This window comes from Monopterus albus, unplaced genomic scaffold (genome assembly GCF_001952655.1).
Source record: "Monopterus albus unplaced genomic scaffold, M_albus_1.0 scaffold26.1, whole genome shotgun sequence".
Lineage (NCBI taxonomy): Eukaryota > Metazoa > Chordata > Actinopteri > Synbranchiformes > Synbranchidae > Monopterus > Monopterus albus.
This window is the reverse complement of record NW_018127906.1, coordinates 1709102-1725500: the sequence shown is the minus strand read 5'-3', so window position 1 is coordinate 1725500 and position 16399 is coordinate 1709102. Positions and strand designations below refer to the sequence as shown.

The following is a 16399-nucleotide window of genomic DNA, read 5'->3' as shown; positions in this document are numbered from 1 at the left end:
GAGAGATCTGGACGTGTAATGTTAATTTTACCTGTGATCCTCTGAATAAACCAGCACGGTTATTTTTTATAAAATCTAAAGCGGTCTGCTTCGTCTTATTGTGAGTTCCTGGTTTAAAAGAGCCGGAAGAGGCTTCATAGAGAAATAGAAGCTTATAATTAGCTAATGTTAAAAGAACATCTAGAAAACGACTTCTATTTGTTAAATGAAAAAAACTTCGAAAAAAATCAACTGGACTAAATTTCTAGGTCGAACTGACGAAGCCTCTTGGATGAGAGGTGAAACGTCTTCGACCTAGAAATCTAGTCCAGTTGATTTTTCTAAGTTTTTTTCAGTTTACCATGACCTGGATGACTGAGAATCTGCACAGACACTTCTATTTGTTGTTGTAACACTCGGTACACAATCGGTCTCACAGTCAGAAGAGTATCAATAAAATTACACACCTTTTTGTATATATGTTTTTTTAGCGGTGTTAGTTTTCCATTCAGTGACTCTGGAAGTCTGCAGCAGCTCTGTTTTGACACTTTAACCCTTGTAGCTAAACAGGAAGTGCGAAAACTTTTCCGGTTTGGGGTTTAAAAGGTAAGAGCGTTGATGAACGTGCATAACGCCGCCGGTAGTGGTGCGTTCACTTAAGTACTTACTCAAGTATTGTAAAATTTGCTTTTAAGGTATTTGTACTTTCACTGTTTCAGTTTAATCCCACAACATCTATCTGTATAGCTTTAGTTATTGTCATTGTTGGAGGAAGTAAAGGAATATTTTATTGTGAATTCTGCTAACCGGAAGTCACATGTTTTCTGTTCAGTCACCTTCATCGGTGTGTTGTAACGTGTAGTACGATAACACCGTGGCAAAGATTTTTAAAGACAGCTTAGGTTAAAGATTGAATTAACGCAGAATCAGCTAGTGCGAGTTTCGCTAACATAAATGGTTTAACCATCGGAAACGGGTTGACTCAATAAATTTAGACAGGTAAGTTAACTCGTTTTTTTTGGGGGGGGGGGGGTTCAGTTTTTCCATTTGGTGTGTTTATGCTGTTTCTAGTTTATTCTTTATTCGGATCCTAACTATTTACCATCCTAAATAGTGACGTCACTTCCTGGGATCCCCAGTTCCAAACAATTCACCATAAAATGTAGCGCACATGCACTTCAGTACTTGTGTACTAGGCAAGGCAAGCAGCTGTATTTAAATACCACATTTCAAACAGGCGGTTCAACGTGCTTTACATGGGTAAAGAGAGCACCCCCAACATGAGTCACACATTGTTATATTGTCGCGCTGCCATCATGTAAACTGGGTTTGTTTCGCTCCTGCAGTCGGACGTCAGACCCTCCCTCAATTTGCTCTGCATCAGCTTAACACCTGCACACCTGTAACAAGCTCTCAGCCAATCAGCGCTCTTCCTTCTCCCTCAGCTCACATGTAGCATCACACCCTGGAAACTCAACTCGTAAAGGCAAAGCTGAGCCTCGTGGTGTGTTGAGCGTCCTCGTGGTTTGACCTGTAGCTCCAGCTTTCCACTCATTCAGGGCTCTGTGTCGTCTGTTATCACAGAGAAGAAAGTCAGTGACCCTTGTGAGAGCTGAACTGAGAAGTTAGAGGGTTTCTCATTCACTTCTAGTGGACATTAAAGGAACTGCAACTGGAGTTGCTCTGGTGTCAGTATGTCCTGGTGAGCTGCTTCCTAATTTGTATCTGTTTATAAAGAATAAATTCAGTGTCCTCAGGCTGAGTTTGTCCAATGCCGAGGCACAGTAAGCTGCAGCGGCTGGTCCTGACTCTGTACCGGCAGTTCCTGCGAGCTGGTCAGAACAAACCAGGCTTCATCCCTCGAATCCGAGATGAATTCAGAGCGAACGCCCGGATCAAGAAGACAGACGTGATGCACATTGAGTACCTGTACCGGCGAGGACAGAGGCAGCTGGAGCAGCTGAAGGATGTCAACACCAAACAGCTGGGTTCCTTCTCCAAACCCAGAGACCAAGGCTGACCCCTGACCTGCACAGTGTCATGTGACCCTGAATGACTCAAAGACTTGGTTAGGAAAGAAATGTCATGCTGTGATGCTGCATTCAAGTCCAGTGGGAAACTAAAGCTCAATATAGAAGAAATTATGTGATAACCATTATTTAAGTTTTTCGGATATTGCAATCATCACAAATAATTAATGTCAGCTGAACAGTACAATAAAGTTTTTAAAAGATATATCAAATCAGTGATGAACCATAGTGCTGGAATGTAACCAGGTGTACATGGTATTGAGTATAAATTTGAGGTACGTTGCCTGAGGATTTTCTTTTCGTACTGCTTTCAACAATAGTTACTTGATAAATTAATAAAATATGATACTTTGTCATAGATTAAATTACCTACCACTGAAATAATTAGTTCATTGAGAGATTATGATTAATAACTTTATTAAAATGCCAAACATTTCATTCTTTTAGCTTCACAGATGTGAGAACATGTTATTTTCCTTTGAGTTATTTTAAATGCTGCCAAATATACCATTTTTTGTTGTTGTTTATTCCCTTTCTCTCTCTCTCTTTCTTTACTCCCCCTGGCCCCTTTTTTACTTACACATAAGACACCTTCACACACAAACCACCTCTATAACACTAATTGTGAATAGGGTTGTGGAGGGCTTTCAGTTTAACACTGACATATTAGGTCGTTTGTGTAGCAGCCTCCTCTGCAGTAAGACTATAGTCTGTCTCACACCACAGTTTAGATTTCTTGCCAGACTTTGCTCTAGTGTTTACGTACAAACAAGCACAAAATCAATGCAATGTACATCTCTAATAGAAGTACCTTGTAGGATTTCCCCTTGTATGAAGAGGCAGGCTTCACAGAGGAACACTCCAGGCAGCACTTCCCCGGCAGGTGAACAAGCTCAGACCCCTATAAACAAAAAATCTGATTGGATTTGGGTCATTCATTTCATTTGTAGAGCGGTTTAATAATAAAAGCTATAAAAATAATCATCACAGGACTTAACATTCAGCAGGGGGCCTGGAACCAATCCCAGCTGACACTAGGTTTAGAGGCAGGGTCTATCCTGGACAGGTCGCCAGTTTATGGGGGAGGTGACAGAGCGGTGGGTAGAGCAGTCATTCGAATCTCAGTGCCTGCAGTCCACATGTCAAAGTGTCCTTGAGCACTTCATCCCCCCACCCCCCGGATGGTTAGAGCCTTAGAGTCATCGGTTGAGTTGGAGCCACAGATGGCTGCCTCGGTTCTGTACCGGAAACAAATTCCTTGTGTGTAACATACTTGGCCATTAAAGATGATTATCCTTATCACAGGTCTGACATGTAGACACTCACTCCTACAGGTAGTTTAGAGTCGCCAGTCAACCTAAGCTGCATGCCTTTGGACTGCGGGTGGAAGCTGGAGTACCTGGAGCGAACCCACGCAGGCATAAGGAGAACATGCAGACTCCACACAGAAAGACACCAGGCCAGCCAGGGCTCGAACCAGAAACATTCTCGCTGTTCTGCTAACCACTGTTTTGCTGTGCCGCCCATCATACATTCTTCTCTAAATGACTTGTATTCATGTTCCGTTTTTTGTCTTGTTACCATGCTATTTTGTCTTGCAATTAAAAAGAAAGGTTGGCTTTTAAAATTCAGTAAAAAGAAATCAAAATTACAAATTTTTTCATTGTGGGGAATCCTCAAAACGTTATAAGACATTTGACTAGAACTGTACATGAAGCTATAGTTTACATAATTTGATTTGGAGAAAGTTGATACTTCTGGTTTATATTTATTTACTTGCTTTATTAATAATGTTCCTTGTAAAACCGTTCCATGTTTATTTTTTATTCATTCAATATTTAGGTTTAGATATATTAAATTTTTTCAGTTTTTTAAAAATACAAGTTTCGTTTTTTCCCCCGGGAAATCTCACTGGTATCTTGGAAAATTAGATACCTTTTTAAAGGAATAAAATAACACGAAATGAAATCAAATAAATCCACTTCCTTATTCCGCATTGGTTGTCCCGCCTACGTCAAACGTCAGTTTTTCTGATTGTACGGTTTTGTCGTAGTGTATCTATTGCGTCCTCTCTAATAGGCTGGAAAAAATTGGCGGGGAAAAAAAAAATGCAACTACCAAGAAGACGTTTCATTGTTAAAATCGGTGCACCAGTCTTCTTGTTGTAAATATTTATTTACTGGGGTCTTTTGTGCTGGTAAGTTCTTTAGGATGGCTGGCGCTGAGTGTAACAGCGAAGTTGCAGAGATTTCCGAAAAACTGGAAAAGTAAGTGAAGCCAACATTAGTTTACAATTACCATCAGTGTTAATCCTCCCCGGTTAATACGCCAAGAGGCTAGTTAAACTTGTACCGACAGTGGTTAATTTGTGTTTGGAAGCCACCGCGCTAAAGCTGAAACCCACAAAACAGAGTCAATCTTTGACTTTTAACTGGACCGAGTACAACTTTAATCATACTGCTCCAAACACCAGTTGATGCCATCTGGTCCTATAGTCCCTTTTAAAGAAGCTAAGTGAGTTAAGTTAGCTGCTGGACTGGGCCTGTGCTCGCCGCAGCCTCTGCTACTTACATACGCTGGAGTCGGAGGGACAGCGGTCCCCTGACCAACCTGTGGCTCTCACGTATCGCATGGAGCCAGAATATTTGCCGTCACTGACGGAATGCTTCTTAACCATACGGCCAGCAGTAACAGTAATGGTTTTTGAGTTGCTTTTCTAATTATTTTTTTCTGATGTTATTATTTGCAGTTTTCAGGGCTTTCTGTAGCTTGTTGCTGAAACCCAGCGTTTGGTCTCAGTTCCTGTTCTAGTGTTCAAGAGGGTAATTTAAAGATTAGTGACCAGCTCAAACTAAAAGTGAAAATCTCACCGCGAAGACTCTGCTGTTTCCCCTGTTCTAATGAAGGTTTAAAAGCCTTAATTTCCATTTAAAAGGCTATTTGTGTTTTACATTTTGAGTAGAATTAAGGCATAAATGAATTTGAATTAATTAATTCATTTATATTTCGTGAGCAGATCCACCTGGTGCATCGTGCTCATTCGGTGAAATTCACAACCTTTATGCAAAGTGATTTTCTTGTTTCAACCAGTTTCCTCTTTTTACCTAAACAGCTGTTGCTGGTTAGTAAATGGTTAAAAGATCACAACATAGAAGAGAAGCAAAGTTGCTTTCACAATTAACAATGCACTTCCTGCCATTTTACAGTGAAAATCCCAGGCACATATTTGACTGCAGTGTCCAGAGCAGAGTTAAACAGAACCCAGTAGAATTAGTTAGTTTGGTGGGGGAATGACTCAGCCCCAGCAGCACCAGGTGCATCCATGCATAGCTGCTGGGCTGAGAGACAACCCAGAATATTGTGAAGTGAGAGCTTCAGGATCAGGAAATCCCATGTTAAGAGCAACTTCTAGGTACTTCCCATGGTAAATGTTCCCTGACTTCAAAACTCTGGCTCAAGTGAAGCTGGCAAGTCCAGTCTCCGGTGTGGCAGCAAAGCACAGGTTCAGCTTTCAGATCACTTCTAACAACCACGAGAAGCCGAGACTCAGTGGCCTGTTGATGAGATGGGATCAGTTCAGTTAGCCTAACCTTGTGTAAACTGCCTCTTCACAGTTTAATGGGAATTGTCTAATTTAGTAAAACTATGCTGTAGATAATTTTGTTCCCTTTCTTAATGAAAATGAATGAAAATTAAATCTATTGAATATTTTATCATTAAAAAATTAAACTGAGTGGCATTTTTGCCTAACAATATGATTACTCAGTTATCAGCTAGTTTCTGATTAACTTTCCATCAGTGGACTAATTGTTGCAGATCTAGTTGATGTCCAGGCTGTTGACTAATTACAAAGACTGTAATGTGTGACATCCTACATCAAAACTCACTTGACATGATGGTCGGGGGGGGGCTTTGTTTGTTTTTTGTCATGTTTGTGATAAGCGTGCTAACGGGGACAACTGGTTTCAGATTTTTGTTAGTGTTGTGTTTGTTCTAATTTGGATTTAAAGGTGGATTTAACTTTGATAAATATTTTTAAACTGCCGGTTCATGCAGAGCACAAACAGAAGCCATTTAGATTCGATTAGATTCAACTTTATTTTTTATTACCCATGTACAAGTACAAGGCAACAAAATACAGTTTAGCCTCTAACCAGAAGTGCAGAGTGCACAGTATCTACAGTCAGAACTAATTTACCATAGATATGCACAGTGGATATTTACAGTAAGTTATACAAGGCAATATACAACAGACTTTATGGATTTAAATTACATTAATCTTATAAAACACTAGTGCTATGGGATGGAACAGTGCAGAATAAGAAGATAAGTTACATGAGTGAACAGTTCAATGGATGTAAATAGCAGTATTCTGTGAGTATGTGCAAATTAACAGATCACCTCAGTGTTACAGGTAATAGAAGTGTATTGCATTAGTCCAGGAAGGAGAGATGAGAAGGGGTGAGGTGTGTGTAGTGGTATAGAGGAAGAATTTAGACTTGTCATCATTACACCTGGAGCTTGGATGTCACTGATGCTGACTTTGTCTTCACAGGTCTTTGTCCATAGACACTGATGCCATCCATGATGACCAAATGGAAACCTACCACAGGTAACCCTAAGCAATTAAAAACACTGCTGGTTTGTGCCCAGCAGTCAGCCTTTGTCTTTTACAGGCCATTATTAAAAATCCAAAGTAAAATTCACAACCTTTATGCAAAGTGATTTTCTTGTTTCAACCAGTTTCCTCTTTTTACCTAAACAGCTGTTGCTGGTTAGTAAATGGTTAAAAGATCACAACATAGAAGAGAAGCAAACTGCATTAATGTGGAGGAAAAATCCCTGTTTACCTATAGTAAAATGAGCAACTTTCAGTGAGTGTGAAATAAAAAGAATTGAGATAGATATGTCCTTTGTATTTTATTTCTTGCAAGAAACAGCAGTAATACCATGGATGGCTTCTTTTTTCAGAGGATATTGTGGTTTGCATGGTCTGTAATCATACTTTGGAGTAATTACAACCAGTTCACAATCTTTGATGAGGCCAGCACTGTATTTATGTGTAGCCCACAGTGTCTTAGGGACTTCCTGTAAGGCTGGGATGGCTGCAGCCTGTGCTTCAGATAGGAAGTGCTGAGCTCGTGTTGTGTTTTCAGGTACCAGCTGAACAGATCTTGTTGAACGAAACACTGAAGAGAAGCTTCTTTTAAAACACTGCAGTGTAGGAGAAAACAAAATAGAAGCATCGTGAGTTGGTTGCCAATTATTTGTTTGCATGCATTTTTTAACGAAGGGACCCATGTCTCTCCATTCATCATTAATGCCTTTGGCCAAAGAAATGTGTGGAACGGCTCTGTCAATGTCATACAGTTGAAACTGTGTGTGTGTCAGAGAAACTGCAAGTGTACATCTGTGTGTGGTCCAAAATAGATGTGTAGTAGACAATTTGTCATTTTTCTGTCGAAACCATTCCTGTTCATAGCGTTCATCAGGTCCATCAGACACATAGGAGGTGCAATGCAAATCCTCTGGTGTTTTTTTGTTTGTTTTTTTGTCATGTGTATGATAAGTGTGCTAACGGGGACAACTGGTTTCAGATTTTTGTTAGTGTTGTGTTTGTTCTAATTTGGATTTAAAGATGGATTTAACTTTGATACAATATTTTTAAACCGCCAGTTCATGCAGAGCACAAACAGAAGCCATTTAGATTCGATTAGATTCAACTTTATTTTTTATTACCCATGTACAAGTACAAGGCAACAAAATACAGTTTAGCCTCTAACCAGAAGTGCAGAGTGCACAGTATCTACAGTCAGAACTAATTTACCATAGATATGCACAGTGGATATTTACAGTAAGTTATACAAGGCAATATACAACAGACTTTATGGATTTAAATTACATTAATCTTATAAAACACTAGTGCTATGGGATGGAACAGTGCAGAATAAGAAGATAAGTTACATGAGTGAACAGTTCAATGGATGTAAATAGCAGTATTCTGTGAGTATGTGCAAATTAACAGATCACCTCAGTGTTACAGGTAATAGAAGTGTATTGCATTAGTCCAGGAAGGAGAGATGAGAAGGGGTGAGGTGTGTGTAGTGGTATAGAGGAAGAATTTAGACTTGTCATCATTACACCTGGAGCTTGGATGTCACTGATGCTGACTTTGTCTTCACAGGTCTTTGTCCATAGACACTGATGCCATCCATGATGACCAAATGGAAACCTACCACAGGTAACCCTAAGCAATTAAAAACACTGCTGGTTTGTGCCCAGCAGTCAGCCTTTGTCTTTTACAGGCCATTATTAAAAGCCCAGTCCGGCTTTGACTGTACCCATCCAGGGCCTAAAGGCAACAGTAAATATAATGTAATGTGTGTGAATCCGGAACCTGGTTTATCTTATCGGTCTGTGCCGTCGACACCTAATAATCCTTCATTTTGTCTCTGTCCTGCTGCCTGAGACACTCTCCTGTCTGAAGTCTTTCATGCTCATGTTCTCATTTCAAACCCTCTCAGAAACTCTGTTTAGCTTCGACTGTCCTTGATGGCCAAGAAATGTGGTGCAACATAGTATTCATCATACTAACCAGCATTTTCTTTCTGTGATGTTTTTGCACAATATATGACCGGAATTAATGGGCCAAAAGATTGATTGATTAATCAAGAAAATAATTGTCAGATTACTCCATAAACAAAGTAGTTTTGACCAGCAGCACTGTCTTCATTTATGTTACCCAGGGATGTCCTGTCTTGTTTCTTTCAGACTGGTTCAGGATGGTAAAGACGCTGTGAGAGAAGGCGATTTGCACAAAGCGCTTCAGTTCTTCAAGTCAGCTCACAACATTCAGCAGAGTCAAAAACTTGAGAGCAGGATAAAGAAAATTGAAGACTTTATTGCTCAGGATGACTTGGAGGATGAAGATGAAGAGTATGTCAATGTGAAAAACTGTGGGCTTATGCTTTTTAAGGACTTGCATGACAAACTTTACGACTACCAAAGACATGGAGTGGCCTTCTTATACAGTCTCTACAGAGATGGTCGTAAGGGGGGGATTCTGGCTGACGACATGGGCCTCGGTAAAACCATACAGGTCATATCTTTCCTCTCCGGTATGTACGATAATGAACTGGTTAAGCACATTCTGCTCATCATGCCAACTTCTCTCCTAACAAACTGGACCAAGGAATTTGCCAAATGGACTCCCGGCATTAGAGTCAAAGGGTTTCATGGTGCTAGCAAAGCAGAGAGGACCAGAAATTTGGAGAAAGTTCAGAGGAGAGGTGGGGTTATCATCACCACCTACAATATGCTTCTAAACAACTGGCAACAGCTCTCGTCATACCACAACAGAGAGTTTGTATGGGATTATATGGTCCTGGATGAGGCACACAAGATCAAATCTTCAGCCACCAAAACGGCAAAGAGTGCCTATGCCATACCATCAAAAAACAGAGTTCTTCTCACAGGAACTCCAGTGCAGAACAACCTGAGAGAAATGTGGGCTCTCTTCGACTTCGCTTGTCAGGGCACTCTCCTCGGGACTGCTAAAACATTCAAAGCAGAGTATGAGAACCCCATCACCCGTGCCAGGGAGAAGGACGCCACTCCAGGGGAAAAGGCTCTGGGCTCACGCATGTCTGAAACCCTGATGGCCATAATAAAACCATACTTCCTCCGCAGGACAAAGACTGAAATCCAGAAAGAGAAAACGAATGGTGCACATCCAACCAAGGAGGAAAATTCTGACAACAAGGAGAACCAAGTCCCACACCATCAGAAAGACTCTGGAGCAGTCACGCCAAAACTGACAAGAAAGAACGACCTGATTGTCTGGACTTATCTGAGCTCAGTTCAGGAGGAAATATACAGGCAGTTCATTTCACTGGACCACATCAAGGAGCTGCTCATGACCAGCAGATCCCCCTTAGCTGAGCTAAACATACTGAAAAAGCTGTGCGACCATCCCAGACTGCTCTCTGCTGGAGCCATAGCTAAGTTAGGATTGGAGGAAAGTGCAGCTGAACAACAGCAGAATGAAGACATGGAAACTGATACTCACAGCATCGCTAACGTTCCCGATGACACCTTAATATCTGAGTCTGGGAAACTTGTTTTCCTGTTTGCACTTCTTGAAAGGCTCAGACTAGAAGGCCACCGCACACTCGTCTTTGCTCATTACAGGAAGATGCTTGACATCATTGAACGCATCCTGGGCAACAGGGGTTTCAAAGTGCTGAGGCTGGACGGCACAGTAACACAGATTGCGGAGAGAGAGAGGCGCATCTCTTTATTCCAGAATGATAAGCGTTACTCCGTCTTCCTCCTGACCACCCAGGTTGGCGGAGTTGGCATTACCCTGACGGCAGCAAACCGAGTAGTTATCTACGATCCCAGCTGGAGTCCCGCAACAGACGCTCAGGCTGTTGACAGGGCGTACCGCATTGGCCAGACTGACAATGTCATCATCTACAGACTGATTACCTGTGGCACGGTAGAGGAGAAGATCTACAGGCGGCAGGTTTTCAAAGACTCCCTTATCAGACAGAATACTGGGGACAAGAAGAACCCATTTCGGTACTTCAGCAAGCAGGAGCTGAAAGAGCTGTTCACCCTGGAGGACAGCCGGTCCTCGTCCACACAGCTGCAGCTCCAGGCCCTACACTCCAGGCACCGACGGACAGACCGCCAGCTGGACGAGCACATTGCCCACCTGCACGCTATGGAGATGTTTGGGATCTCTGACCATGACCTCATGTTTTCACTTGACATCAATCACGATGAGACTGTGGAAGACCAGGAGGAGCACCGTTACATCGAAGGGCGGGTCCAGAAGGCTCAGGAGTTGATGAAGGCAGAGTCAGATCTGCAGATGCAGCTGGCAGCGAGCATGGCTTCCAGCACAGAACCAGCCTGGCTCAGACCACCAGGGGACAACAGCAACAGAGAGGGGTCTGAAGAGAAAAAGCCAAGAAACCCAAGACAAAGTCCTTCACATCCACAACTTGACAGCAACTTCAGCACCTCAGCGGTTGCAGTGGAAATGGGCCACTCGGATTCTGGCAAGGAGGACGGCCAGCAGAATCTGAGAAATGAAGTCACTGATCTAACTGAAGATGAGAGCATGACAGAGGAACAGCCTGTTGTAGAAGTAGGCCAAGACAAGCTTGAACACCAGGACCTGGATTCTCCAAAACACCAATCTGCCAAGCAGGAGAAGAGCTACTTGGATACAGCAGATAACTCTCCTCAGGAGGTGATTGAGGAGTCCTTGAAGTTGGAGGCCACTGATGCTGCAGCAGGTGATATGGCAGACCAATCAATGTACCAATCAACAATGTCTGAGGTTGCAGTTGCATCAGCAGGTGAGGGCAGCCCGGCGAACATTACAGCACCTGATGAACATGAACAACAGATAAGTGGAAATTCACACTCTAAATGCTATGACTCTAAGATGGACTTGACTCAGTCTCGTATCACCCCCCTGCAGAACAAAAGACTGTCTGTCTTGCGAGCATCCAATTCAAGCTTCAAATCAGACACATCATCCAGAGTCAGCGCTGGGGTTGAATCATTTGAGGGCAACTTCAATTTACAACTGGAGGACAGCGACATATTCCCAGACCACGATATTCAAGATCATCAGGAGACTGAAGCCGAGGAGAGGAAGCTGCTGTCACAGCTGCGGATGGAGGGGAGTTTTGACATAAATAAATCCCTTTCTGAGAGGCAGCATGAAGAAGCACTCAGACAAAGTCTCACCAATGGCCAGGCTTCTGAAATTGCTGAGTCAATGAATGATTCCATTGTAGTTGTCAAGAAGAAGCAAGCTTCAGTGATTTATGACAGTGAAGATGATGATGTTGGCGGCAAGCAGCAACTTGACACCTCTTCCCACATGCTTGGGACCTCCACACCTAAATCAGTGCCGTCAACCCCTCTCCGGTCAAGAAAGAGCATTGGAGGAAACGTGTCTGTGGCCTCACGCCGATCCCTCCTCCAGTTCGTCATCGACGATGTGGGGAACCACAACCAGGACATGGTTGATGAGGATGAAGGTGATGAAGATGGTGACATTTCAGAGATGCATTCTGATGAAGCTGAAAAGGTGGACATCAGTAGCTCAACTCACAGTGAGCTTCAGTTGGATGAGACCAACAAAGAAACATTAAACAAAGAGAGCAAGGAGGAGGTAGAAGAAGAGGATGAGGAACAGAAAGAGGTGGAAATGACCTTTAATTTTGAGGGATCGACCAGTGAACTCGAGTTAGGCTCCACTGAGAGGATGGATCACTTCACTGCTGATGCAGAAGTCACGACCAATGCCATTGTCGAGTCAGAAAGCTACAACTCACTGGTCAGCAGGGGGAGGGAGTGCTACTGCAAGGGAATGCTTCAAAATGCCTTGTCTTTTTTCCTCAAAGCCATTGACATCAAACCTGGAGATCCTGAAGTTCAGCTCATGACCATCCAGCTGTACCGGCAGCTGAGTCAGAGAAGTTAGAACAGTCAGTGCAGGTATTTCGCTGTACACCATAGAAATGTAAAGAGTTTTGACTTGATGATCAAATACAAACCTTGCCAGATTAAAAAAAAAAAAAAAAAAATCTGTGTAATGTTGCTGTTGCTGATGTTTTAGTATTTAAACAGTTTGTAAAGGTATTTGTTGTGTACTAATTCAACTGGTTAAATGTTCAGATGATTATTTGGGAAGCTTGTGACAAAATCTGTGATGTTTTTGCTTTGGTTGCAGCCAGTGTTTCATTTTGCTGGGACCCTGTAACGAGTTGCCCTCAGTTAATCTGCTGATGATCTTTTATACAAATATTGTTTTGGATACAAAACATCAGGAGATGGTGAAAAATGTCTGTCATGGTTTCCCAGAGTCTGAGGTGACGTCTTGTCTGTTCTGACCACCAAAGATGGACAGTTTACAGCGATATAAAACAGAAAAGCACAAATCCTTTCAGTTAAGATGCAGGAGTGATTTTCCAGAAAAATTACTTATTGAATCGTTTATCTAAATAATGGTCCAGTAAATAATATTGGGGTTTTCAAGTATTGACTGGTAAAAGACATTTGAAAATCTCAGTCTTGGACTCTGGAAAACTATAAGTATTTTTCACTATTTGTTGACACTAAAAACACCTGTGAACGACTTGGTCAGGAAAGAAATGCCATGCTGTGACACAAAAGCTCAGGATGGAAGAAATGATGTGATAACCATTATATATGTTTTGTGGACATTACAATAATTTTACAGTAAAATGAGTTCTGACAAGCTGAACCTTACAATAAAGTTAAAAATATATATCAAATCAGTGATGAATGTAACTAGGTATACATGGTATTCTTCAGTATAAATTCGATGTATGTTATCTGAGGATTTTGTTTTCATTCTGCTTTCAGCATTAGTTACTTGACAAATTAATAAAATATGGTGCGTTGTCTTAGATTAAATTACTGTTGAGTAAAATTATTAACGAAGTTATACTCTAGGATTGGTTCTAACATTTGATTGAATTAAGTACTTATTTAGTAGAAGATTGACAGCATGACTGTTCATTTAACCTTTGTGTTCACTTTGTTTGTGCATAACTATTGTATCATATTAGAAAAGGAATAGTTTAGATTATATTTTAGAATACATAAGTTCACATACTTACATGTCACAGATATGTTTATGAAGTTACTATTCACCCAATTATATATTCACTAAAATGATGAGAAAATAAGTTACTGTATGAATATTGAAAGACACTGTGTGATATTACAGGCCCTTGAGATTGAAAGTCTGGTGCACTGAGTAACTTTCCAAGGTCTCATCATCCCACAGGATTCCATTAGGTTTGTTGCATTCTCTCCACAAGAGCTCATTATTCCCTCTGAGCTTTGAAGCCAGGGGAGTTAGGGTTTGATAAGATACTAAGATTTACACCAAAGTTATAATCAGATTTTGGCCTAGAAGAAACAGCTGCCTGGTAAAATAGTTATTTTCCTGTACACACACACAGGCAGTGTCAGATCTTCCTCCCTCTCTAGGAAAACTGTCTTCCTACATTGGAGCAGGAGGGACCTGGATGGATGGACCAATGGGACAGCACAAGAGGCACCAGATCAACCTACTTTTTCACCTTTCAAAATTGTATAAGATATTGGGTTTCCAGGAGGGTAGGCGTTCCCCTTGTCCTGAAGACGAGCTGAACGGTTTTGCTGTTAATCGTCAGGGCTTCAGATAGAGACGGAACCCAGAGCTCTAATTGCTTTTCTTTAACATTGTAATAAATATTTTAAAGGTTCTGACTTCGACTCTTCCTCAGAAACGAAGATGCAGGACGGTTAAGTCCAACATTACCTACCACTGAAATTAGTTCATTGAGAGAAGACTAATAACTTTATTAAAATGCCAAACGTTTGATGCTTCCAACTTCTCAGATGTGAGAAGATGTGTTTTTCTTTTAATTATTTTAAATGCTCTGTCTAATAGTTTTCAGGTTTGGACTTTTGGTCTTTAGTTGCAGTCCTGTATAAAAGTTAATCCAGTTAAGCCGAGCAGTAAAATGTGGCACATTCATATATCAGTAATAAAGATGTAATGACATTAACAGCGGCCGCTTATATGTACTTTTATTTAAGTAGAGGATCAGAAAGCGCCATCGACTTCTGGTAACTGCCACGAAGAAAATGTAATAACAGGACAATAAACCAGTTGCTTCCAGATTTGACCCTGAATATTTAAAAGACTTGTGTTTTCACCGCTGACGTCAGCAGACGGAAGGACTCCAGGATGAAGGAGAAAATACCACAGAAGAAGAAAGATATGTAAACAGGAAGTAAAACAATACGTTCTCCAGATAACAGAATTAGTTCCTTTTTTGTCTAAAAACTGAATTTAGCTGCAGTTAGCGGCTGTAGAAGAAGTCGAGAAGTGTTGTTGTATCTATCGTCCGTTTTCAGTCATGTCAGGAGGAGACATGACAACCGCTCAGTTATTTCAGCAGGTAGGAAAATATCCGCGAGGAAAATGGATGGATGATCTTAGAGTAGAGTAGAGTAGAGTAGGTACTTTATTGATCCCACAGTGGGGAAATTTCTGTGTTAGAGAACAATCAATTTAACACAATAAGAAAGGGGCTTCATAAAAACACGGAAAAGAACACAACGAGGACACAGCTGCTGTAACTTGCTGCCACTCCGCGCGGCGCAACACAGAACACTTAGTCTTAAAATAAAGTTAATAAAGTTACATAAAGGCAACAAAGCATTAGAACCGATACACACAAGTAACGTCATCAGAACGTTACATTTTGCACAGCACAAATAAAGCACGGAAAAAAAAACACAGAAGAGGACAGAGCTGCTGGAACTCGCTGCCAATCCGCGCGACCCCGGAAGCCGAAGTCGCACAGGCTATGTTGGAAATATCTATTACTTACAGTTCTTACGAAACTGTGTTCCAGCCAAATGTAACTTTAGTTCGTCACAAATAAAAGTACTCACTGTTCGGAAAAGTTACTTCTGTAGTATGTATGTAGCAAATGCATGATTACTATTACTGATGCACGAGCGGAAAGGCTGCATGTTACTGTTGTAGCTGGCCCAGATTTGTAGCTTTCTGTATTGTAGCTCTGGGACCGAGCAGGACCTGGCGGGAATCCCCTTAAATCCAGAGCCGAGACCGTTGGCGGGACGTCCCGTAATCACCATGTGGGTGGGGGCATATAGCTGGGGCTTGCTGGGACTTTTTAGAGTGTGTTCTGTGTTTCCCCCAGCTCACAATGAAAGCAAATGCGACAAGTTGTGGTCCTCGACCCTTCTTTATCCAGCTGACGTTACAATATATAGAACTTCATTGTATTTTATAGACAAAACGATTTATCAGTTAATTGAAAGAATAACCTGAAGACTGACATGATAGAGTAATCACGAGTTCAAACACAATTTCATGAAGACATTTCTGATTATACTTGCCTTATAAAAAAAAAACTTTTTTGCTCAGAATAACTCCAAATAATCTGTATCTGCTGTAGGAATACCATGTTCAACAAGGCTGTGGGTACTCTGGGTCCAGAGCTTGATCATGCATTCTAGATGTTATTGAATGAGACCACAAAGAGACACAAAACCGCTGTAAAAACACATAAAATGGCTGCAGAAAGACTAAAACTGCAGAATTATTCCGTTGTACTGTGTCTAGTTCCCAACCAGAAGCCCTGGATAAACAGTCAGGTACGTCACATGCTGCGTGCTCGCTCTCAAGCATTCAGATCAGGCGATGAGACGGAGTACAAAGCTGTGAAGTACAGACTGAGGAAAGCCATCACAGCGGCCAAGAGGCAGTACAGAGAAGCTGAATGGCTTCTATTCTACTGCTGACTCCGGAC

The 16399-nt window shown here is 41.5% G+C and overlaps 3 protein-coding genes across 6 annotated transcripts in view; 2 read left to right on the top strand and 1 right to left on the bottom strand.

Annotated features, from left to right (window-relative positions):
* The window catches only part of nudt18 (nudix (nucleoside diphosphate linked moiety X)-type motif 18), a 5029-nt gene extending 4459 nt beyond the window's left edge, over positions 1-570 (bottom strand). For 2 of the 3 annotated variants that reach the window (XM_020595266.1, XM_020595265.1), the window contains exon 1: positions 447-570. The gene's annotated coding sequence lies outside the window, so the exon portion shown is untranslated. The remainder of the gene's footprint in view (positions 1-446) is intronic. The other variant, XM_020595267.1, reaches the window with a different exon arrangement.
* An 81-nt stretch (positions 571-651) lies between these two features.
* sdhaf1 (succinate dehydrogenase complex assembly factor 1) lies at positions 652-2461 on the top strand. 2 transcript variants are annotated; one of them, XM_020595269.1, is made up of 2 exons: positions 652-978; positions 1326-2461. In XM_020595269.1, the coding sequence occupies exon 2, from the start codon at positions 1751-1753 to the stop codon at positions 1997-1999; it is 249 nt and encodes an 82-aa protein (XP_020450925.1). In that variant the 5' UTR covers positions 652-978; positions 1326-1750; the 3' UTR covers positions 2000-2461. The 2 variants fall into 2 exon arrangements, with proteins under 2 accessions (XP_020450925.1, XP_020450926.1); XM_020595270.1 differs by lacking the exon at positions 652-978 and adding an exon at positions 1029-1239.
* Positions 2462-4086: 1625 nt separating this feature from the next.
* ercc6l (excision repair cross-complementation group 6-like) lies at positions 4087-12600 on the top strand. Its single transcript, XM_020595264.1, has 4 exons — positions 4087-4276; positions 6565-6621; positions 8194-8250; positions 8781-12600. Exons 1-4 carry the CDS (start codon positions 4221-4223, stop codon positions 12517-12519), a joined length of 3909 nt encoding a protein of 1302 aa, XP_020450920.1. The 5' UTR covers positions 4087-4220; the 3' UTR covers positions 12520-12600.
* The last annotated feature ends 3799 nt before the right edge of the window (positions 12601-16399 follow it).